At 36.5% G+C, this 26,727-nt stretch overlaps 1 protein-coding gene across 4 annotated transcripts in view; it reads right to left on the minus strand.

Moving 5' to 3' along the window:
* Ctl2 (Choline transporter-like 2) overlaps nt 1-26,727 on the minus strand; it is a 154,491-nt gene that overhangs the window by 36,172 nt on the left and 91,592 nt on the right. For 3 of the 4 annotated variants that reach the window (XM_083110122.1, XM_083110125.1, XM_083110124.1), the window contains exons 2-4: nt 25,210-25,332; nt 20,950-21,113; nt 12,377-12,557 (exon numbers count right to left, since the gene is read on the minus strand). In XM_083110122.1, the coding sequence (XP_082966248.1) occupies nt 12,377-12,557; nt 20,950-21,113; nt 25,210-25,332 (468 nt within the window). Of the gene's footprint in view, nt 1-6,070; nt 6,163-12,376; nt 12,558-20,949; nt 21,114-25,209; nt 25,333-26,727 lie in introns of all 4 variants that reach the window. The other variant, XM_083110123.1, reaches the window with a different exon arrangement.

A 26,727-nucleotide genomic window follows, 5' to 3' on the forward strand; every position in this document is an offset into this window, starting at 1 on the left:
CTGGTGACTCCTTCTTGCAGATGCAGTTCCTTTCCTCTAACTTGTGAGCCTGGAAGAAACTTTCCTGTCTTCGATGGCATTCTCACTTATCTCACACCTGGTGGTTAAGCAGTACATACTAATGGATTGATTAATTGATTTGCTTTATTTTACTTTGCTTTTTGTGCCACTTTTGGCAAATTTGCAAAGATGGGGATAAGTAATGATATGACGAAATTGATTAATGGACACTCGCAAATATCCATGCCCAGGCCAGGATTCGAACCTGGGACCCCTGGCGTTGTAGTGCGATGTGATAACCACTCTGCCACGGAGGCCGGCACATACTACGGAGACTGCCTAGTAGACCAAAATGAACTTTTTGAGTGTACCTTTCCATCTGTATCAAATTTGTGTACATTAAGTTCAATAACAGAATAGTATAACATCACCCAGCTGACAAAGTGCAGTATTTCAGTTTTTCCAACTTTTCAGAAGAAGCAAAAGAAGTTTTTAAACATACTTTGATGAAGTGCTCGAAATGGTTTTAATCTTATAATGCCTATGCTACATCATTTTGCCAGGGGATAGAAAATACTTTTAGAAAACCTGCATAACCAGTAACTGAAAAAAAATGTTACATCAACTGACTGACGATATGTTTCAAATCTGAAACATTATTTAGACTACCCCTGTAGTTATCAAATGTTTATGTGCCAACTACGTAGATGCACCTTATGTTCATCAACATCCTTTAACACAAAATGAACATTTCATCTCGTATTGTGTATCAAACAATGGGCAAACATACTTGCTGCGGTTAAATGATAAAAGACATCAAAATTTCAAAACCCCTTCCTCACCCTTGTTGAAATATCAACATCTATCATTTTACTACAGCAGTATTATAATCATTTCTTTTACAGTGGAATGTCGATTATACATTCTTCTATTTCACATTTTCCTGGATTACATAGGATTACTTTTCCAATCCCAAAGAAGCAAAATGTTATATATTTTTCTAAATTCTACAGATAAGTTGCACATTATAAGTACTTGGACCACAGTCACCTGAAAAACATATAATCAAGGCTCCACTGTTTTCTTTTTGTTCCAATGGGACAGTTAAGGCTGCGTGGAACCTTTTCTTCCACTTAACCATGAATTATGCATAAATATTTCATGCAATTATTGTTTTTATTGCTGTGAAGAAATTGTTAAGAGTTTTTGCATTTATTTCCCAATACGAGGCTCACTATTTATATTTTGAGCCTTGGCAACACTGATTGAAGTTAGGCGCGATTTGACGTTTGCACGGAATCGTCTGGCATTATTGACCATAACGTACTTCAAATGTTTTGTCAATAGCTTCATTTGTGTTGTTTATGTTGCCTTGGAGATTGCGCGACAACAATAAAATGGAATTAACTCGTGAACATTTTCGTGCGATGATTTTTTACGATTTTCGACGTGGATTATCAAGACAAGAGTGCATTGATCAAGTTACTTCCACATTTGGCGATGAAGCCCCATTCTTTGCCACTGTGAAACGCTGGTATAACGAATTTAATCGTGGCCGCCATTCGCTCACCGACGAGATTCGCAAAGGTCGTCCAAAATCAGTTGTTGTTCAAGAAAACATTGATGCTGTGCAAAACCTAATACTGCAAGATCGTCATCTGACATACTGTGAGATTGAGGCAACCATAGGCATTAGTTCCACCAGCATATATAAAATATTACATGATCATTTAGCTGTGAGAAAGGTATGTTCTCGTTGGATCCCACACAATTTGACAAAAACTCAAAAAGACGCTCGCGTCAATTGGTGCAAACAAATGCTCAATAAATACAATCGTGGTGCTTCAAAAGACGCATATAAGATTGTAACAGGTGACGAATCATGGATATATGCATATGAGCCGGAACGTAAACAGCAGTCGACTGTATGGGTGTTTCAAGATGAACCCAATCCAACAAACGTTGTTCGCGCTCGAAGCACATCGAAACAAATGGTCGCCTGTTTTTTCGGGAAAACTGGTCATGTGGCAACTGTGCCTTTAGAGGAACGTAGAACGATCAACTCTGAATGGTACACAACAATTTGTTTGCCAGCGGTCTTCGGTCAAATACGGAAAACAAACAAACGCCGTCGGATCATTCTTCTTCAAGACGATGCCAGCTGTCACACATCTCGTCTAACAACCGACTTTATGAACAGTCAAAAAATCGAATTGATGGGTCATCCACCATACAGTCCTGATTTGGCACCCAATGACTTCTTCTTGTTCCCGAATGTCAAGAATAAATTGCATGGACAACGATTTTCGTCGGCGGAAGATGCCGTTGATGCGTTCAAAAACCATATTATGGAGGTGTCTCAAGAAGATTGGAAGAACTGCTTTGACAAATGGTTCGAACGAATGCAAAAGTGTATTGAACATAAAGGAGAATACTTCGAAAAACAATAAAGCAGTTTTCAATGCCAAATTCCTGTTTTTTCATTGTTAGGCTCAAAATATAAATAGTGACCCTCGTATTTACAGTATAATTTTTCATGGTAATCATGCACATCTATTTACATACACTTGCAGTACAAGCACTAATTAAACCTCTTTCAGCTATGTAATACCTTTGCAGCCTTTTGCATTAATAGTATGGAAATTATATACACCTTTCTTCATAGAAAGCCTTCATACAATCGCAATCTCTGTGGTGGACATGGGTGTCAGGAGGAGGGGGGTTGAATGGGTCCATCGACCCTTGTTGGAAATTGACATGGTACATTTCAAGTTACAATAAGCAGAAAGTGTGTTATTTTTATTGATAATAACAGAAATAGAGTCAAATTAGTTAGTATTTGAACAGAATAATCAAAATAAAGAATGTTGTTGTTTGGACTCGACATTGATGTAAGAAATCCACGTTTCATGACCAGTCACAATGTGGGGAAAAAATCCATCATCCTATCTCTCTCGTAGCAATTCAAAAATTTACACACTGAAGTTCTTTGTTTCTTCTTGTGAGCATCTGTCAACATTTTCAGGACCCATCTTGCATATTTGTGTCGGTAACAATTCTGAATAATCGTGACGGTAAAACCTCTGGAAATTCAATGCTGAGAGTGCTAATTGTCAATCGACGATTTTCATTCTCTTTTGCATTCACATGCTGCACAAAATCGTCAGTCTGAACACTAGATCTCCCACTCCTCTCATCATCATGAAGATTTATATGGCCTTCCGTGAATGTACAACACAATCGCCTTAAGTTTCCTTCAATCATTGCCCTCCGAGCATACACTTCAAACAATTTTCGATGAATTTCAGCAGCATTATGACGTTTGGCGTTAAGAAATTGAATCACAGGTCGCACTTCGCAACTTGCACAGCCATTTTAACAACTCAGATGGTAACCAACAGCTGACTAGCAAAAATATCATTGCTGGGTTGCCAATGAACCAGTTGACATTAAAAGCACAATCCGACCACAATTACCAGTCACTTTTTACAAATTATCGGCCCTTTTTTGTGAATGGTACAGTAAGTCACTGAAATTGATAGGCGAGGAAAGTATTATTATTTTTTTCAAAAGATACACAGAAGTGTTGCGTGGCTTTCTTGCTGATAACAAGTATACTGGGGAGGCCAGTCTCAGTATAAAATTTTCTTTGCTAGCACAAACAAAAGAGAAGAAATGGTAGTACTTCAGGGCATTTATGAATGTTTACTTAAAGCAATTCTGTCTTACATCTTATCAACATTTCAGAAATTTTCGTGAATTTGCCCTGAATTTGTGTGGTCAGAAAACTGTGTTAATGCCTAGATTTCAGGATTCATTACCGAGAAGTAAAAAGGATGAAAGGTGGGTAAAATTAGATTTGTGTTGATGTGCAATGCAGACCTTTCCACTAACTTTTAATTCTCTTTTTAACAGTGAGGAGTGAGGAACATGGAACAATATGTTTATTAACTCTATATTCCTTTTATGGTTATTTTGTTTGTGCTATTAGATGAGAAATGTTGTGATCAGCATTTGGAGCAAAATTGTTTCAATACATATTGATCTTTACGCAAATAACTTATAACACCATGTTGATTGATTGATTTAAAATTGTTGGGGGGCAGCACACATGGCCCTTTTGCATCCTTCAATGTATACAAGAAAATATCCCCTTACTTAAAATTCTTAATGAAAAATGTAGAACAAGGAGTGTAAAAAGCTCCTTGGGAAAATTTAGAGTGCAAGGTTTAAAGGGACCTGCACAAGACAAACACAACACATTAAAAAGTCAGTCACAGACGGTGGAAGAGACCAGTTCTTTGTCAAAAGCTAAAAACATTTGTTAAAACACTGTCGTCATCTCCCGACAAAGATGATAAACAGTTGGGAAGATAAAAAGTCTGCCCGAGGAAAGCAAAATTGGCACATTCAAGAAGAATGTGCTGAATGCTTAAAACATCACAGACATGACACATTGGCAGCTCCAGCCCTTGCAGCAAGTGACCATTAGTGAGACGATTGTGTCCAATACTCAGCCAAGTTAGAACTACTTCTCGATGGGAGGGATAGGACGAGGTGGAATTAATATCATGAAGCTTATTCCCTGTTACAGCATCCCACGCTTCCTGCCAAGTGTCAAGAAGGGGACAGGTAAAAACATTCTGCAGGTCCCTAGCAGGATGAACATCCAGGAGAATGTCGCTGTCTACACCATGTGCTGAGTAAAACATGCTTGCTGTCAGAGAATGAACAAAAAAAAAAATGCAACACACAAAAGTGTGATGTTTCTCCTTTTGTGTTCCTGTTCTGACAGGTAATATGAGCATAGTGAGCTTTGTCTTCAAAAGTTTAATAACTTCAAGAATAGTACAAGAATTTAATACTGACATTGGAAACAGAATCATTTATATCATCTCAGCCTGTGTACCTCTGTTTTCGCCTTCTCACTCTACTAGCTTCCCAGTGATATAAAATTAATGTATTACATATTTTACATATTATTATTATTATAAACACTATGTGGCCCACCTCCACCTCAAATTCAAAGGTTACCAATACATGCATATGCAATCATAAATAATATATTGTAGTTATTCTTTCTGAAATTTATTTCATTAGTACTGCTTCTTTTCAGGATCTAGCCGGCTCAGTAGCCAAGCATGCTAAGTGATCAACTTTCAATATTGTCATCCGAGTTTTCAGGTTCAAGTCCTAGCCAGTGTGTGTGTTCTTTGTGAGTGTCCCTTCATCAATTTCATTTAATCATCACTGACCCTCATTGATGCTCTTGGCCAAAACAATGCTACATAAAAATATAAATACTTTCAATGATTTTTTCTTTTCTTTAGGATCAATTGTTAATAAAAAATACATTTAATTAATACAGTTTTAGGTATTTAATGAGTCACACACTCGCATAGTGGTGTGCTCAAATATTTTACTTACGTGAAATTTAGAAGATTTCGTACTTCCGCGTTGCACAATTTAATGGTTCAATCCTATTAATTACGAAGATCCACTGTCTTCATTCACAAAGGGTACGGCGTTTGAAGCGGAGATGGTACCGCGTCACTACATTGTTTGTTCCCGGGCGGCGGTGGTTGCGATTTTTCCCGTTCGGCAGCACTGGCGCGCGCATCTTGGTTTGTGTCGTCTGCTTCCTGTTGTCCGGTGGCGTTGTCAGTTGGGGGTTGGGGGGCTGGGCAGTGTTGCTTGGTAATGTGCCGTTCCTGTTTCCCGCGTGGCTGGAGGGGGGTCGAGTATGCGCATAGCATCTTTTCTTTTTCAGGTCGGGGATCTTTCTGAGGACAGGGTGCCAAGTTGGGTGTGCTTGCCCATTGTCCAGGTCTTCTAAATTTCACGTAAGTAATTTTAAACCGCGTTTACCGCAATCACCATGAATTCAAATATTTTAGTTGAAAGTTTGAATTTAATTAAATTGAAGGTTTTACCATTTGTAATTGAAGGATTAAAAAGCTTGTTTAAGATACATCACCAGATCAAGATTACAAAGCATAGAAAAACCCTTGCTACACTACGGCTCCAAGTCACCAAGTGGCAATAAAAATGTTTTCAGAAACTGTAATACCTCATGATGCGCTTCATCACGAGTGAAGATGTTCAGACCATAATGGTATAGAGAAGATGCTCCATCACGTAGTGAGATACATCTACCTAGCACTGAAAAATTATGTAGTGGATTACTAATTTGCTGAAACATTAAAGCAAGTTTTTAAACAAACTTGTAATTATGTCTACTTTCAACTACTTAGCATATAACTTATACTTAAAAATCTCAATTACACAACTTATATGGTCTGGTTTTCTTTACGGGAATAATTTTTTAAGAGAGTTCATATCGAGCAAAAAGTAACCACCTCCAGTGCTTTATTTTGGTAGTTCTTTCTTTAATGATCATTGAGCACTAATGAAAAATTTCTACGTCAATTTGTTCTTAATATACATGTGGTGCATTAGTGTGTTTTATAGCTAAGAATCTGTCATTCCAAGTTTTCAAAACCATAACTTTCACTTCAATAACTTATTATAAATCCAGGGGAGGAGGAAAGAAGATTTTACACCTGGACAAATTCTCATTTGACCTCCTCCTTTCTTCAACCATTGAAATTTGAAATTTTCAAAAACTTTAAAAATTCATTATTAACTTCTATCCTTTGGAGGGAAGGGGAGGTGTTATCCAAAAGTAACATATTAATTTTGAGGGGATGACATGCTTTGTATACCAATGTACTCAGGATACAAATTGGGTGCGTTTAGTTTTATAAGGACACCTTTTAAAAGTATCTTGTAGAAAATAAGAAATTGCAGCTCTGGGTATAGGTATACTGAACACATTTATAAATCTGGTTGTGCTGTTCTTATTTAAAATCATGTAAACAAAAGATAAATACCAAATCACAAAGAAACAGCATTCTTAAAAGGGAACACAAATTCAGATTAGAGATCTAAAAATTACTGTATGCTCAGGGAAACTAGCAGTATTTTATCATAGCATATCAGTCAGTGTACATGATATTGTTGATAATAGCGAATGTAATATGTTAGATGTCCAATTATAGGCCTCTGCTAATTACAATATATGTAAATACAATAACATTACAGACATATATAAATATATTTCAGTGTACAAGTGAGGTTCATGGTAATGTATACGAAACATGGAAAACAAGGCAATGCAAATTTTGAGAACAAATAAGAAGGAAAAGTTTTTGGGCATTATACAGTGCTTGAAGTGGAAATGCCTAGCTGCGAGGATGCTTGTCAAGTTTGGGGATAGGTGGGGGATGCCTGTGCAAATTATCTTAGCTGGGAGATGCTTTATGAAAATTTTCTTATATTGGGATAATAGCAACCCCCTGTGTTCCCCCACTTCGAGCACTACTTATATAAATTTAACACTTTTTTCAGCCATGATTTCTTGGAATCAATATTCTCCGATAAAAAAAAGACAGATATTGAAAATTTTCAATGCAGAACAATATTTTCTGATTTGGTAGTCTGTGAGATTATATTTCAGGGCACATATGCAATTATGATTTTCACTTTCTAGAAATTATCAAACTAAAAGTACTATGAAGTTATCTACATGTCAAAACGGTTGCTCATCATTTTTGCATTGCTACACGTGTTTTGAATTTAGGGAGTTTGTGTCTGAATTTGTCTGTCTGCTCATGTAATAAATTTATTTATCCTGTGATATGATTTACTGGCATGCAATAACCTCTACTGTTGAAACTGGATGAAGTACTGAGTAGCAGCTTCTAGGATTATAATTGAGTAGTTGCAAGCAGAAATTGCAGAAAAATTCTGGTGAGAATATTTTACCATTTATACATTCGCTTAGGAACAATGAATCAGCCTGTTTTCTTCTATGTCGTAAACTGTTCAAGAACTATTTTGACAGGTCATATGATAAACATCCAAAGGCAGTTGTTCCATAATAGGTCCAATTTCTTTCCCTATTTAAATTGATATCTCTGCTTGTAACATGATGTTTCTATGAAGGCAAAGTGTAAATATTAATAATAACAATAATGAGGCACCGAAGGCATTCAACAGAACTTCAAGTGTCTCAAACATGCTTTACCATGCTGAGTATGCATGCATAATGTATTCTACACATTGATACTGACACTCATAAAAACAAACAAAACACTAGTAATGTGAGATTTGCTTCCAGATTTGAATGCAGTATAACAACATACGTATATAAAGATACCTTCCATCATCAAATCTATCTCATGCTTTTAGTATATACAATACTAAAACTGAAAATTAAAACTACAAAAAATAATAATAATTAAAAAATATCAGGCATTTGAGCTGGGCACCAGTTGAAAACCCCAAAAATAAATATAAATGCAAGTTTATATACTGTACATACACTTTGAACTTAAACTCAATCTTCAACAATCCATTAACCACATTTTATTGAAGTCACACACATTCAGTCCACAGAGTTGAAGTTCCATTGATCTCAAATAATGATGCACACTACGTACAATGCTCAGCCATGAGTACTACGAATGACCCCCACCTACATAGAACTTTTCAGAAACAAATTTTAATATTATATGCAAACGACCATGCTATTTCTCCAAATCCATTTCATTCAATGCATATTCTTTTTGTGGACACATGACAGGGCTATAGGAAGAGATTTCTACAGATGGGACAAGAGTAGAATTTTCCTTTATTTTAGTGTCTACAAGAATCGAAAGTAGGTTTGTATGCCATGAGAAGGTCACCAAGTAACCATTCTATCACGTTTCCTTGAATGTGTGCGTTTATTCACCTGTTTTAACGTGATTATACACAGCCCAACCAACCTCTCAACTTGCCCATATTTCTGACTTTAACGCACGGCCATGAACTTATATGGGTGGCAGAAGTTTGCACTGTCTCCAAGACTGAGCACAGCCTCCTGTGTTCGGAGGTTTAAGAGAAAGAAAGATCTTGTTGTAGAGTTGGTCTTTGCAATCCATGTGATACAAACTGACAGTATTTGCTAGAGAGGTCAGGGATGGCACAACAGTGCCCCGGAGAGAGGTCGGTCTCATGCTCGAAATAGGCAATGCAGCCTGGTTGACATTGCCACACTGTGCGCGAGAACCAGCTACTTTTGTCCTGCTCTCGCTTTGCTTCTCCCACATGTGACACCAACGCAATTTTGCCGAACTGTTTATTTTCATGGCCACGCGTTTAGTGAACTGCTGTAAAGAAAAAGATAATGTACCTGAAGAATTTTCACAAATACAGTTCAAGTGCTTGAGAAAATGGTTTAGGGATGTCAATGCAAGAAAAATGAAAAAAAAAAAAAAAAAAAAAAATGAAAGTTCACCAAGCCAAAGGTAAGTATTACAGTTGTAATAATGATAATGAAAGGGACTCAAGGGAGTATGATGTGCAACATATGACCTTTTCAAGGAAGGTCAACTAGCCTCTCTGCTCCAACTCTACTCTCACGTACACACCGTGAGCTCTGCTAAGTCGAGAAACCCATTCAGAGGTTGTGGTAACCAATCCCTTCGGAGGAATCGGTCGAGAAACAGACGAGAGAAGGGGGTCTTGGCAGAGCTACTCGAGGGTAACTTGAGGTTAGGTCTGTCGAGATGATAGAAGCTGGCAGCAGGACTTTCACCAAGGAATAGTGACAGACGTACACATCACTTGCGCTCAACGGCAGCATCTACGCACGTAGTTACACCGCACACTGCGAAACTCTTTAGCCGAGGTGAAGGCAATTCTTCAACGGGCAGGACACCTGACAGAAAAAGACCCCGTCCTTTGGTCAGAGGTTCTGCTATGACCCAGAAGTGTCTGTGACTGTACAATAACTTCGTATAGGACCAAAACAAAATCCAAATAGAGCTCACATTTTTAAGAAATTAACCCTTTTTGCAATATAAATATCACTAACACATAAAGTTACATGAATTTCATGCAGAGCAACACTCGTAGCAAACTAATCATTTACACAAAATGTACTTACTTAACACACAAAAGTGAAACAAAACTGGATAACGTACAACCCATGCAGTAATAAAACAACTTATTTCAGTAAACCTTACTTACACGGGTTTCTTACTGCTCGACGCTTACTGCTAAATTGTATAGTAGATGCTATGTAAGAGGGGGGAAAATTTCAAGAATTGTAGCATTTACAGTATAATTGATCATTTGTTTAAAACATTTTCTACTCAAATTTTTATTACCCAGACAGAGAGAAAAAGTCACGTTTCAAGAAGTGACTAAAGAGTCCAATAGTAGAATATGTTATGAAAATATAAAAATGTACATTTCTAAAAGACTTAATGCTACTAATAGATAGAGAAAAACATTATTCTTTTAAACTCAAACTTCCACATAAAAAATAGAGTAGTTCCCACGCCACTATTATGTAATGTTAATAAAGTAATCTTGATTTTTAAATAAAACTACTTGACTTAGAGATACAGGGTGTCTATAAAGGTTCCTTACAACCTCACAATTTAATAACATGACTGCTAATAGGCATATAGGAACCTACTGTGGTTCAAGTGATATTCCACTTCAAAAAGTTAATGATAATGAAAGGGACTCAAGGGAGTATGATGTGCAACATATGACCTTTTCAAGCAAGGTCAACTAGCCTCTCTGCTCCAAATCTACTCTCACGTACACACCGTGGGCCCTGTTAAATCGAGAAACCCATTCTGAGGTTGTGGTAACCAATCCCTTCAGAGGAATCGGTCGACAAACAGATGAGAGAAGGGGGTCTTGGCAGAGCTACTCGAGGGTAACTTGAGGTTAGGTCTGTCAAGGTGATAGAAGCTGGCAGCAGGACTTTCACAAAGGAATAGTGACAGAGGTGCACATCACTTGTGCTCAATGGCAGCATCTATGTACATAGTTACACCACACAATGCAAAACCTACTGTAGTTCAAGTGATATTCCACTTCAAAATGGCTGGTCTTGGCAGCTAACATCAAAGCCCCAAAATTATGTGTGGAGATGCTTTACGATTGTTCACATTATCAGGCCTTATATTTTGCTGAAGGAACAGTAAATGCTATAAATTACGTTGATGTGGCTCCTGTTGGCAGAGATGACCAAGTGCCTGGCCTAAGTTCACTGACATTACGCCTTTGGGACACATCGAAGACCAAGTTTACCAAATGGGTGTGAATGATATTAATGATTTAAAGACCAGAATGACAAATGTCACTGCTACTGTTGACGGGGACATGCAACATTGATTCATTGCTGTACGTGCTACCAAAGGTGCACATGTCAAAGTGGCCTGAGCCCCACCCACACATGTACAAAAAGAAGTGTGCATGAGTTTGTGTGTCATATGAACCACGGTGTATGTTTGCGAACGAATTGGAAGCCATATTGTTTTCTTATTTTGCATTGCTTTTCTAAAAGCCATTTTTATTAAATTGTGAAGTTGTAAACATGTCTAATAGGAACACATAGGTTTTGTACTGAAAGTACAAAAGTAAAATTGAAAATTGTTTTTGTACTGAAAGCATTGAATTCCCAATTAACTTCATTGTGTATTGCTTACCCTGCATGGGCATGAATTCTCTTTGAGAATATCACCTCCTCTATTTCATCTAATCGTATTCATCCTTATAGCCACAATTAGCCAAAAGTGGCTGAAAAGCTATGTAAAATGGCAAAAAGAGAAATACAAGAAAAATCCTTACACTATAATTTTCTATTGACAATTAAGATTTATTTTCTATTAACCATTTTCTGTACGAAACTTACAGCAAATTGGTTATTTTGAGATAGCTTGCAATGAAATAATACAACTTATCTTGGTACGGTCTTTACTTCCATTAATACCAAGAGTAGAATTAAGCAGAAATTTGAGTTATCATGTCAAACCTAACAAGACAATAGATGGTGTAACTTCAAGGATGTTTTACTGTATTAAAACTATGACAAAGTATCATCTAAAATAGTTCGTTTTTGTTCTTCACTTCTTAAAGAGATTTCTTTTACCAGATATTGTTATTTGAAATGGAGGAAAGTAAGTTAAATTTGTATCATTATCCATTCCCATCCACAAGATTGCCACCTGCTCTCTTAACTATTTCAGTATGTCATGTTTTTTGACTAGACTACCACCTTTCATATATATTTGATTCATTGATTGAATTAAAATTTTGGGGTGCATTAGGTCATTTTACACCCTTCAATGTATACGGGGAAATATCCTCTTACATAAAAAATTTCTTAAAAATTTATAACAAGGGATGTTAAAAGATCCTTGGAAAAAATTAAAAGTGCAAGTTTGTAATTTTTGTTTACTGTATTGAAAACAAGTAGAAATAAAGTATTTATTTGACTAAAAAATTGTTGTAATTCAATAATACTTACGTGATGTACTATTCACATACCACGCGGCACATTCATTCCTCTCAACAAGCGTCGGAAGTGTTTCACTTGTAATAGTTTTGATGTCTACATCATACAGACATATAGGTTGTGGAGCAGAGGTATCGCCAGGAATCCAGTCTGTATAGTAAAAAATTCTATCTGGACAAGATTTCACACAAACCTATTAAAGGAAGATATTGAAATTAATACATATTTCCATTCACCAAACATGTGCACTATTTATTAAACTATTAAATTAGCAAAAACAAAGTTTACTTTAAGTCAACTTTCTGGTCAGATTTGGACTGAGCCTACAGTTTAAAGTGGAATCTAGACCATGGTGATAGAACCGGGGAATCCAGTGCAAACAATTTTAACTCTTTTTCTGCATGAAAAATGAAATTAGGTGTTCTTTACTAACTCCTATGTGCGGATTTCAGAAATAGCCTCCGAAATTGCATACCACGTCACAGTTTTTAGATAATAATAATAATAATAATAATAATAATAATAATAATCTTTATTCATCCGTTGACCCATTTATTCATGGGTATGGATTTCGTCCAGATACAGTACATCAAAATATAAGATAAAGTACATGAAAATATAAGATACAGTACATGAAAATATAAGGTATGGTATACAGGAATTACAGTATAAGAACAAAAGATTTTTACATGCTGCACATATGTGATAAAAAATTAAATAATAAATTGTACATTACATTCAAAATATTAAAAACAATGATAAGCATATATACCTGTATAATATATACAGGGTGGCTCAATAAGTCACTTAACACCCCCAGTACAAGGCCACTGCGGCATGGAACGTGAAAATGGCGATGACCAATCGTTGCCTGGCCAAGGGGGAACCACATTGACGTCACCCGCATGGTCGGCAGCCATCTTGATGTCCGCCATCTTGAATTCAACTTCAGAAATTCAGCTTTCCCTTCTTCCCTCCGAGCTCGGGCCATAAGGAAGCATGGTCCACTGTCCCCCTCCCCTACTCGTGGGGGTACAGTGCACAGGAGTCACGGGTCTGCGCAGGTTGTTTTGCTCGTGGTTCCACTATAGTAACACATAATCTATCAAAACTTCTACAGATAATGTAAACCCAACCTCAGAGTAACACACAATCCATCACAGGTTGCACTTAGCCTTATTCCATATGACCACTCTGCACGTCCACACAAAACTCCCAGCGACGCACCGCTGAACGAAACCCCCTTTTCTAACATTGTATAATGTTATATTTTTCGTGATTCTTCAGGATGTCAACAATATGTCTGCTCAGCTAAGTATCAGAAATATCTCGTCTTGACTTGTGGAGGAGGATACCTTGGAACACTCAAATCCATGACGCAAAACAATTAATAAGAATTAACAAATAAAAGAGTAAGAAAACGAGAACTACAAGCAGTGATGAGTTCCAAGGGTGGCCCTGGAAAATTTCAGTCACCTGGCAGATAATTCAGATAATAGCTAAGAAATTTGTCAACCATGTTCACATTGACTTTCTTTCATTCACTTTAATTTAACGTTGAACGTACTTTTTCTGTTTTTTCAAAGTAATAAGCACTGATTCAGTCCTCTTTATAATAAAAATTCAAAATAATGAGCCAATTTAAATTATCGTCCATTTTGATAATTGCTAAATTAAGAAATAGCATGGATACGCTTCAAGCAAAGGTGTCAAGTGAAGGGGATGAAGATCCCACAGAAAGTTTCATTAATGACTTCATCCACAGATATGTTGAAGAAAGCATAGGCACCTAGTTTGCTGTAACTGTCAGTGGCGCAGGAACAGGGGGGTACAGGGGTATATTGTACCCCCTCAAATTTTTGAAGGTGGGTACTGTACCCCCCTAAATCCGAAAATCCCGTTGTACCCCCTGTACCCCCTTAGATAATTTGACAGATGCAAGATGCAACTGTTAAAGGAACATATTTTCAATTCGCTCAATAAAAAAGGTTTAGGTATATTGTTTATAACTTACAAGCATTATCTAATTTATCTTACTTAGCTACCACAGAAATTCAAACCATTGTAAACTTATTCTACTACATTGTGCTTGCTACTATGTAGTGAGTTCATTGACCTTTGTTCTTGGAAACCTCTCTAAGGAGATGAAAATTGTGTAAAATTTCTGTGAAACGATGGAATCAGATAAAGTTTACTCTCAGAAAATCACGCTCCAGATGAATGCTCCTTTGAGTAAAAGGGGGGGGGGGGGTACACTTTTCTAAAGAAGTTGTCGTGTCGATTCAAAGATAATATATAAATCTTCATCAGTAGAGTATATGACTGACCTTTTATTTTGAATTTTTCAAATGGAATTTTCCGAAACGAAATACTTACACAAATGAGACGAGACATTGGGGGGTACAATGTACTCCTGTACTTCATAACTTTGTAAGAGGGAAAATTATACTTAAACCTATATATTAAGAGATTTTTGAACATAGAGATGATACTGAGACAAGCAAAGTCTGTGTTTTGTCTCAAATTTCGAAACGAGACTGAAGTAAATCTCTGCAAAATCAAAGCGAGGCATTAGTACTTGATGTCAGACATGATCTCGTTCGAAACTTTGGTATCAAATTTGAAGAAATTGGTAAAAATAAATTTAAATTACTGTGTGTCTTATCAGACATACCAAGCGTTTAAATTTATTGACTTCTTTTTTTCAAAATGTCGTGTATTTTGTTTACTGTAATTGCAAAGTTAATGCATTAGTAACAATTGCGAGCCTGTGCTGCCCGGTTTAATCTATTTATAATATAATTCCGTATTTCGACGGTTCACAGCATCGAAACAAGATATAGAGCAGAAAAACGTTATTAACACATTGGGGTCTCACGACAGGCATAGCCCGCAGTGCACTTAAAGTCAATGTGGACGAACGACGGGCATAGCCCGTCCTGCGGTATGCAATCGCTTTGCCGATTGAACGACGGGCTATGCTCGTACTTCGTCTCAGGCGCGTGTTCATTCAAGCCCCTCTGTTGAAATTCCGACCGCTAGGTGACTCATGTGCTATTTTTATCTGGCACCTGTGACTGTTTGTTGTCGGGTTGATCTAATGTGCATTGTTTAGAATGGCGTCGTTAGATCCAGACTGCATAGAGCATTCTGCCTCAGAGTTTGAAGTTAGCGACGATTTTGATGATGCAGATGAATTTGAAGATTTGGAAGGTAGGTTATATTCGTAATAATTATTATCGACAATATAAACAGTGTTGCAAACTCTAGTATTTTATGAATGAAGTGAGAAGAAGTAATTTTTTTGGGTCTATTCATCTTGCCTCTTGCTTGTTTCTCCTACATGCACTGATGTATTTTTAGTTTTTCCATTAATTATTTTGTATAGTGTATGTAAAATGAAAATTTATTTTATTTATTTAGTTTATTTATTTATTTGTTTAATTTTTACAGATGACGCAGAACCAACTGATGCATCGTCTGGTCCTGTCCTGCAGCCACTTTTTCATACAAAAGATAATTACTTGTAATTTGTAATTACAGTAGAGCGTCGATTATCCGAAGTAATTGGGGGACATGGGTGTTCGGAAAACTGGTTTGTTCGGATAATCGAACTGTACATGTTTATTTGCCAAAAAGAAGTACTGTATAGTAAATTTATTCATAAAAACAGGCATCTCTTTAAGTATTACAAAGTAACGTACAAAGGCAACTTTAGTAGGAATATATAGTATGTGGTACAGTTTATTAAACAAAAATATGTACATATTACATACGCATTTTGCATGAACAATACACACAGTACACAAAATTAACGTTTAAAATAATCCTTTATTTTGGTCAGCAGCGCCTTATGAAGGCCCCATTAGAAGCAATGTTCTGCCAGCGGTGGCTCAGTGCGGCGACTACTGTGGGAAACTTGGTTTGGGAGTGAGGGGGATGATGGATGGTAGGGTGGGGTGGGAGAGTAACAGGTGCGAGCGAGTACACAGTTCGGTTAAGCGGTCGTTCGGTTGACCGACGTTCGGATAATCGACGCTCTACTGTATTTTTTGTTATGTGCACATAAGAAGTATTCTTATGCGAGATTCAAAAGATGTATTGATAGTTTATGTAGTTAATTATTGAAATTTCCAGATTACGAACATAAAATATCTCTATATTCACATTTGTTACAATGTTGTACTTTTTCCTTCTTCACAAAACATTGCTGAAAAAAATATTAAAAAACGTCTGAAAATGAAAATAAAATTTAACAAAATTTTTGTTCATTGAAAAGAGGAAGTTTTGTAGATTTAAGAAAAACGTTATAAATAAAAACAAATTAAAAATATTTTTTCTATGATTTTTTGAAAAACAACGAAAAACTGCAGACCAGAGGTAACAATGCTGTATTATGAGGCCAGACCCGAATGTGTTAAGAAAAGTTTTGCTTTAATGACATATACGTTGTGAAACTTTGAGTGGTGACACAATGTACGTGTTGCTTGTACTAAACATTTCGTGGGTCAGGACGAGATATCTCGCCTTGTAATTGAAGGGTCCAACATGCACTGAGCTTTGGATTCCACTTTAAACTGCAGATTCAGTCCCGATTAGCCCATGAAGTGGATATAAAATAATTACATAGAATAAGTTTTAACAACTCCTGAGTGGACACTGAAACAAAAGAAAAGCACAAACAAGAACGAGAAGAACCTCAGCACACTGGAGGACCTCTCCGATGGCGCAGTGGTAGCGTCGTCGCCTTGTAATCAAGGGGTCCCGGGTTTGATACCCGGTGGAGGCACATGGCACAGTGGTTCGGATCCCGATTAGCCTAACTGTGCATAAAGTGGACTTAATAAACCAACTCAAACAAACTCAAACTCACCACACAGGAGACTAGATGAGGCTGTGGCAATTCTCGACTCGTCTCATCTCGATGTCATTCCTAGGTCAAATGTAGTGTTGTCCATGGGACGAGACGGGACAGGCTTTTAAAAATTCGAGATGAGACGAGATTGACCATGTGTCATGAAACAAACGAATATTTTCGAGACGAGACAGCATTTCCACGAGACGAGACAGGCCAAAGTCTCGTCTCGTGGGCAACACTAGTCAAATGAAAGGTTCCCTTTTCATAGACATTAGAACAGGGTGCAATTTGTGATTTTATCAGAGGACGAGAGCTTACTTTTACCTAAGTATTAGATATAGTACTTAGAATTGGACATTAATCTCTTAAAATCTAATTTTGATATTTAATGCAACACAAACACAACGCCATTTGAAGTTAAACCCTAAAGTCAAACTGGAAGAAAATTACATTAGTCAAACGAATGCAGGAGATAAATGAGACTCACTGCAGGTCCTATGGTTTGCCAGTTGGCTTTTCAAGGCCACTGACTGTGTTATCTAGACTAGACTTCATTCAATTTCTTGCAAATTTTTCTGCATGAAAGCAATGCACTGGGGGTATAAGGAAAGTAAAAGTATGTTTAAAACTTCTAAATTATTTTTCTAATCAGTTAAGGTTAGATTTATGACATTTCACATTCGGTTGGTAGATATTGGTAGATTTTTTATTGAAATCACAAGGTCTTTGAGCGAGATGGGAATGTTTGATTGAGTGATTTGGTTTGTTTTACTTCAAATTCAGCCACTTCTGGCTAATCGCGAAGATGAGGATGAGTGATGGTATGATGAAATTGATGAAGGGACACTCACAAATAACGCCCATGCCCAGGCCGGGATTCGAACCGGGGACCTCTGGCTTCGTAGAACGCTATGTTAATCACTCCGCCACGGGAGCTGGCGAGGTGGAAATGCATTTTGGATTTTCTTTGTTGATGCGAAAATATTTAACTGTGACGCGCACATGCTTTTGCTTACATTAAAGTTCACCTTTTCACGTAAACAAGGAATTGACAAGTCACCTTAAAACATGCATGTATATGCATTTAATACTACTAAATACGAAAAGAAACCTTGGCCGGCTCTTCATATTATCCACCGAAGATTAGAGAAATAAAACAACTTTTGAGTGTTTGGCTTTTCCTTGCTTGCTCTGAGATCTGAAGGATTTCGGTTTTGTATATATAATAATAGTATTTTCAGTGCTTGAAGAACGTCGTTAGGTACAAATAATTATGTTACAAATAAATTCTTTGTCAAATGTTTTACAAACATTCCAAACTTAGACGTCTTATGAGTTGATCGGGAACCATCTCAACTCAATATTTTTTTAAAAAAATACAACACCCTATAGATGTCTGAGGAAATACCGAATACATGGCTTCTAAAAGGCATTGGATGTGGTACACATCTGCCATAATTTGTTTAAAGATATTTTTATGCTTAGCTATGGGACTTTAAAATCAAATGAACTGAACTGATGTGGACTCTATAAGTATGATATATTCAATAATATGGTTTCTATATCCAGTTGGTGAGAGACAATTATTCCTGGTTGGGACAGCTGAAGATAGAGGAGAAGGGGCAATCCTCCTCACCCCCTTTAATCTCACCCTGGATTAAAAATAATAGCTGTATCTTTGTTCGCAATTTTCACATTTCGAACTCCTGATATTCCGTTTCGTTAAATTCAAAATGAGCCCATGAACAAGGTCCAGAGCTTTATATTTTTCGGAATTGTTATCTGGTTAAAATCTGTTTTCAAAATGACCATAAATACTAAGGAAAACAAACAAATAAAAATTATTTATGCCAATTTTTAATTAAAAAAACAGGAAATTCGTGTGCTGTTCTAAAATAGAATATTTCCGATGCCTTCACATTATACCTATAGGTACTACCTTTGAAGTAGTATATGCGTAGTATACATATGCACGCGCACGCGTGTATGTATGTATATATATACTAGGTGATTTTTTTAACCTGAATCATTTGAATATCTTGAAAAAAAATCATCCTACAAAAAAATGTTCCAAATAAAAAGTTGATAATTTGGAGGGGGAAGTTTAGTGGTGCAACAGAAGAACACCCCCTCCCCCTCTTGTAGGTGGGGCGGGGGGCAACTTTGAAATTTCAAATAGAAACCCTTATTTTTTATTACAGATTCGGATTTTACGGGAAAAAATACATAAGTTTTGTCTGAAACATTTTTTTCGATTTGTGATAGATGGCGCTAGAATCGACAAATTTTCATTTCTTGAATGTTTACACTTTAAAACCAATGTATTTCATTTCGCAATTCATTTAAATTCAAAAAATAAAACATTTTTGTTTCTGGACTTGAAATTATTGTAAAACAAATTCCTTTGTTTAGGTTTAACACTTCCTTCAGTAGTAAATTGATTGACTGTACGTTGAAATGAAGCGAAAGAACGCACCCTGCCTGGAAAACGCTCAGCATAAACAATGATAGCTTGATGGAGATTCCTGCCAGATGCTCCATACACGAGAACCATTTCAATTTTCTATTCTACAGTTAATACATCCATTGATATTAAAAAGTATCAACAGCTTAGTCAAATTAATCGCTCGGAGCATTCTTGTGATCTAAAAAACAATGAAAAACAAACAATGATTTAACAAGAAAAGTCTAAAAAGGAACTGTTTCTTGAAATTGTTTTATTTTTTTTATTTTATTTTTCTGTTGTAGCTTTGTTAAGCATCTTTGACACAACAATAAAAAAAATTAAACAAATATTGAATCTAACTTTTAAATGTTGTAAATAGGCGAATTACCAGCTTAATGAAATCTCAAAAGATTTGTCAAGAATTAGTACAAAGTTCATGCACGAGAATGTTTTATTTTTTGAATTTAAATAAATTGCGAAATGAAATACATTGGTTTTAAAGTGTAAACATTCAAGAAATGAAAATTTGTCGATTATAGCGCCATCTATCACAAATCGAAAAAAATGTTTCAGACAAAACTTATGTATTTTTTTCCGTAAAATCCGAATCTGTAATAAAAAATAAGGGTTTATATTTGAAATTTCGAAGTTGCCCCCCGCCCCACCTACAAGAGGGGGAGGGGGTGTTCTTCTGTTGCACCACTAAACTTCCCCCTCCAAACTATCAACTTTTTATTTGGAACATTTTTTTGTAGGATGATTTTTTTTCAAGATATTCAAATGATTCAGGTTAAAAAAATCACCCAGTATATATATATATATATATATATATATATATATGGGAGGCTGAATTTTGTACCCCCCCAAATGAAAAACGTTCCTGCACCACTGGTAACTGTAAATTATTGCATGCTATAATAGTATTTTATGGCACTGGTTTGGAACTTACTTTAAACTGTAGGCTCAATCCCGATTACCCTATCTGAGCATCATGTGAACTTTTAAAAAATAGCTGCATGATAATTATCTTATTACCATTTGTACACGTTGAATAAGACTGCATTAATTTCTGCATTTAATCTATACTTTTTCGATATTTTTTTCCAGTCCAGTTTTCCATGTTTCCTACTGCTCACAAGTTCAATTTTTTAGGGTGCATGTGACATTATGACCAAATCATATGTCAAAACAAGTACGTAACATGTACAATACTGAAATTTTAGGAAATCTGCACAATACATTGAAATAATAATAAAAACTGAAAGAATATAATAAAGTTACCTGAGGTGTCTGGCAGCCTTTTAAAATATTTGTTTTGACAGCACATTTTGTGATGTCAAAAAAGAAAAGATATTTCTTATCTTCCACACCAGGATCAACTCCACATTTCAAGCCTTTGGAATCAGTCGGTACAATCAACTTCTCTGGGTCACCGGTTCTAAATGCTGGGGAGAAAAGAAAGCAACATAAACGCATTTCAGATAAATGAATTTAAACTTAGCATTGGGGAATTAGAAAATCATAAGAGATAGGGTGCAATATACTGGGGTGGATTTTTCCCCAATCAACAATGAAGTCCTAAAAAATTCTCCCCACCAAAAATTACAGGGGAGAGTCTTTTTGTTACAATACAAAGACAAGCAATTAGTTTTCTCTTGAAATTACTAACAATAATATTGAAAAAAACAAACAAAAGAACAAAGGCTAATGTCTGCTTCTGTGCATGTGCGAGTGAGTGTTGCATGATTTCTCTATCTCTCCTCTACCACTCGATCTCTTTCAGCAGTGGCGTATTCTGAAAATTTGAGACCTGGTTTACTTCAACAATTCTTATTTATTGCATATATTTATTATACAGGGCGAGTCAAAAGTCAGGAACAAAAGTGTTTTTCACTTCAGATTATATTGTCTATATCAGTGGTTCCCCGAGTGTGCGCTGTGGCATCCTGGTGTGCTGTGGCAGGCTTACAGGGGCACCACGAAATGTTCTAACATTTTCACTAAAATGATTGTTCCAAATATGTGCTTATTTAGTACTTGTTACACATAAAATATTTCTGAATTTGAAATATGTGTATTTTTAACTTAATGCAAGCAACCTAACCACACTAACTGAGCATTAGTAGTGTTAGATAGGCCTACATTCTGACTTGGGCACCATGGAAAAATCTTGGAAACACTAAGGGTGCCGTGAAACGAAAAAGGTTTGGGAACCCCAGGTCTATATGATATGCTCAATATGTTGACCCTCTTCAGCAAGGCACATTTTCAGACGATGCTCCCTGTTCTTCAGGACACTGAGGATTGTGGCAGGCCGTATTTGCATGGCACATTCAGTTATCATCCCTTGCAGATGGTGTAGGTCGCGAATCTGGGTGGAATAAAAATTGCCATCAGGTGACCCCATAGGTAGTAATCCATTGGTGTGAGGTCAGGGGACCTTGCGGGACACTCAACGGAGCCTTCCCAACCTATCCAACTCCGCGGAAACTGGTAATCCAGCCACTGACGTACATTAGTCTTATGATTCCTGACCTTTGACTCAACCTGTATATTAATTAGATATAATATAAATAAAACACCAATGCAGGCATGCAAGTAAAACAAAAACAGAAGTCTGATAACTTCAAATTTTGCAGCAATTTCTATGAGAAAAGTTGGTATACCCGTGTAACACCAGACACCACTGTTATCAAGAGAGCATTAACAGATCTACACCAATAATAATATATGCACAATAAAGTGGGTGATCTGTAGTACTTTGAAGTTTTCAAGAGCTAATCTCATCTGGGTCATTCTATATAATATATTATATATATATATATATATATATATATATATATACATACAGGGTGTCATTTTAATGGCGCCCACGGACCACAGATTCGTATAGAGGACATCAAAAGAAACAACTTTTCTCAGTAACATTTTTCTCGTTGGTGCATCATTTCGGTGCTACAGTCGTTTAAAAAAGCCCGTTTTGCCGCCTGAATGCTGGCAACCACACACATCATTTGATTGCATTTGTGACGTCATATCCCGTAGTGAAGCGATGCGTTCCAGGGTTGCCAGGCACACACATATTCTGTGAAAAATGACATAGCTACAATCAGCCACATTATGTACCATAAAACAAAACGAGCAAACACATTCTGTAAACAGTACGTAAACAAACGATACGAAAAATGGTAGAAATAAAATAGAATTCAAGTGGAAGTGGTCATATCGAATTTAGTCTCAGCTTACATGTCAAATATTTGCAAATCTAGTTACCAAGTTGGCATCTACAATTTAGTCTATCCACTTCGTCCTTCTGATCTACTAGTTGTCTGTGACACACTGAACAGATGACAAAATAGAAATGAAAGAACTCAAAATTCCAAAGGTAAGCAACACATAATATAATGTATATTCAGGGCATTATGAGGCAGTGACAAAAATGGTTGAAAATACAGGGATATAAGTAGCAGTAAAACAAGCTCTCCGACGACTGTGTTTATCTACGCACCAGATACACATGTAATAGTTTGCAACTGTGAACAGGGCAGTGTATTCGATACTGATTCATAATTACATTGTTACTGTGGTTGTACGTGTTTTAGCCGTAATGTAACAACGTGAAATTCGGATACTTTCGTTATAAGCACAAAAATACCAAAATGCATATGGGCACAAACCTGTAGATATCAACCTTGCAACGAGATTTGTAAATATAATTGACATGTAGCTGGGCGTAAACAGCCACATGTAAGCTGTTGGTCCAATAACATTTATTGTTGATGCTTTCTGACATGTACGCGGAGACAAAATCCGATATTGACACTTCATTTTGAATACGTTTTTTACCATTTCCCATATCGTTGGTTCACTTCCCCCTTTCCTTAGATGACTGCTGATCTTCTGGCTGGTAGGCTATGATGTTCAGTCTACTGGACACGTTTCTCACTTCGTTTTAAAACTAATAATGTGGTTGGTAGTTTGTAATTTTTCACAAAATTTATGTGTTCGTAGCAACACTGCCGTGCACTGTTTCGCCGCAGGATATGACGTCACAGATACGATCAAATGTTGTGTTGGGTTGCCAGCATCCAGGCGGCAAAACGGCCTTTTTTTGAACGGCTGTAGCGTCGAATCGACACACCAACGAGAAAAATGTTACTGAGAAAAGTTGTTTGTTTTGATGTCCTCTATACGGTTCCGTGGTCCGTGGGCGCCATTAAAATGACACCCTGTGTATATATATATACAAAAAGGTGGGAAGCTTGTTCAGCAGTCATAAAATATGTTTTAAGAATATTTATGATTTTTTTTTCCACGTGGGAGTTAATTTAGTTACAAGATTCATCAGCTTTATTTCTTCCAGAAATAATTTTTCCTCTCTTGGGAATTTTACACAGAATATGTCGATTTTCCCCTCCATGGACTCCTCATATCCTTTGTGCAAGTTAAATTTTCATGTATTGTGAATAATTTCATAATCACCTTAGAACCCCCTAAGAACATCAAAAAATAATTTTAAAAAGATCTTAGGTTAGTAAAATGCAAAAATATAATGTCCCAGCAATAATTTTCCAATACGTGGACACTGGTAAAAAGTTCCTTTAAAAATCCAGAGATTGCAACACTGTTCACTCCACATCCGAAAATTGGAGGGAATAGATGCGATGCCATTGTGAGTTCAAGAGACAGTTGGAGGTGCATGTATTCCCTTTTGTGCGAGATTTTTGGGATTAAAGTTCAAACTTTCCAACTTTGTTGAGATCACATTTCCACTCTGTGAACAAGTCCTTCAAGCCGAGGAATTTTGCAAACCATTGATTAATACGATTTGAAATATAAACATTATGTACAGAGCTCATCTGAACATTTCTGTATGCCTAACTTCCATGAAGTAATACAACAAAATAAAAGATTTTGTCCCCTCTGTGGACATCTCTGCCCACGGAGAGGAAAATTTCATGTTTTTATCATTTGTTGAATCCAAATTAATAAAACTATTTGTAATTTTAGACTCAGCTGTCCTTTTAAAGTGAGTTTTTGTAGATTCGGATTTTTTTTTGTTTCCTTGTATCTCTTGTTTACCAAATGAATAATAGTCTATAACTAATTGATAAATAAACTTATTATGGTTATTTCCATTAAAAAAAGTGGCCCCTAATAACTATACTGCAATTTTATGGATTACGTGTAAACAATTTCTGAAAATCATGTTTGATGTAATTTATTTCTGCTCCTCTACTCCGTGGACAAGCCAATTCAACAAATTTTAATTTTGTGACTAACTAGGGGCAAATGATCTTGGCCAAGATTAGTATTTGATTAGGTTCCTTAAGAATAGAATATTTCATTAGTTTCACAAATTTTAAATAATTTAAACAAATTATGAAATCATCTTGTATATACCCCCCTTTTTTTTTGCAATGACCTATTTACAGTGCCTGAGGTAAGGAACTGTATTAACACAAACTGAATCAAGACAATTGCAATGTACTGTGCTTTACATAGAGTTTATAAAACAGTTAATTATAAGCTTACACATACCATATACTGCCACAATTGCCCAGCAGAAAAGGAAAACAATGAAGAGCAGAAGGCAAAGAAGATCTGTGCATGATCTGTTCTTGAGAGGGCCAGCGAAGTCTGGATCATGTTGCAGTCGGTCTCCTGTTGAAAGAGAACAGAAACATAAAATGTGGTATCCTGAAACTTCACATGCGTGCACATACACACAGTTGTATATTTTTTTAGTATCAGCACATTCCAGACATTACTACAAGGAAAGTTAAACTTTGAATTTGAATGAACCACTCAACTCTTTCAGTCAAGCAACCCAGACATACACAAACTTGCACTTTTACGATTACTGATATAAAATTTATATAGTACTAGCAAGGACGTATTTAGGAGGGGTCCAGGGGGGTCCGTACCACCCCCCTTGAAAGACTTGCCAAGTACTGAAATTAAATAATGAAAATATACTTGTTTAGCGTTTATTGTCTAATATATGGTTATATGTAATTTCCTCAGAACTTATTGGAATTTGGTTGATTGATTGAGTTGGTGCTTTAAGTCCACTTTATGCACAGTATGGCTAATCGGGACTGGACCTACAGTTTAAGGTGGGATCCGAACCACTATGTGCCTCCTCCAGGAATTGAACCCAGGACCTTTGATTGCAAGGCGACGACGTTACCACTATGCCATCGGGTAGGCCTTACTATCAAAGATTTATGCTTTCACACTACTATTTATGATAATATGCATAAAATATTAATCAGGATCTTTACTTTCTGCCAACTGGATCTAACTTCCTTTCTTATTCAATCAATTCTTCATTTACTTGACATTAATTTCTTTGCCAGTGCACTTTTTTTATACAAATTATGCCGGTAAGCTAGATAATGAATATGTGTTGTCTTATATCTATTCCTATTCGGTCACTTTACCTATTCATGTAATAATAATATAATATTAATTAATTTATATACTTTATATAATAATAATAACTCGAGGCTCGACAGCCCTGTAAGGGCCTTGGCCTATCTCCCGACTGCCAGTCTCCCCCCCACAATCCTACCAAGAGGTGTGGAGATCTTCAGTCGGTAATTAGGTGACGTGGGGTTAGAACGTCGAACCCTCAGCTGTTGTAGGAGAGTTCCGAGACTGGGTTACGCTACTCACTCGGAGCTCCCCAATTTCCTCACGATGGTGGGCTGCCACCGGCCCTATAAACCCCGAGACTGAACCCATACCATCCCGCAGTCTGATAATTTATATACTTTAATTAGTGTTAATTGAATTTGATATAATTATCAAATATCTATTTAATTTAAACATTATTATTATTATTGAGACATTTAGTTCGGACCTCCCAAAATACCGGGTGGCCAGAATAAAAGTTGCCCAACTCAGAGCCCTCTGTAGCCTGTTTGAGGCATCGTAGAACTCTGAAATTTGGTGAATCCAGTATGCAGACCATGGGGAAGAGGACGGCGATAAAAAAAAAAGTTCCGCCACCAGGTTGAAATGTGACGCTGTAATAATGAATATATTGAAAAA

The sequence above is a fragment of the Lepisma saccharinum genome, chromosome 23 (assembly GCF_977018435.1).
Source record: "Lepisma saccharinum chromosome 23, izLepSacc3.1, whole genome shotgun sequence".
Lineage (NCBI taxonomy): Eukaryota > Metazoa > Arthropoda > Insecta > Zygentoma > Lepismatidae > Lepisma > Lepisma saccharinum.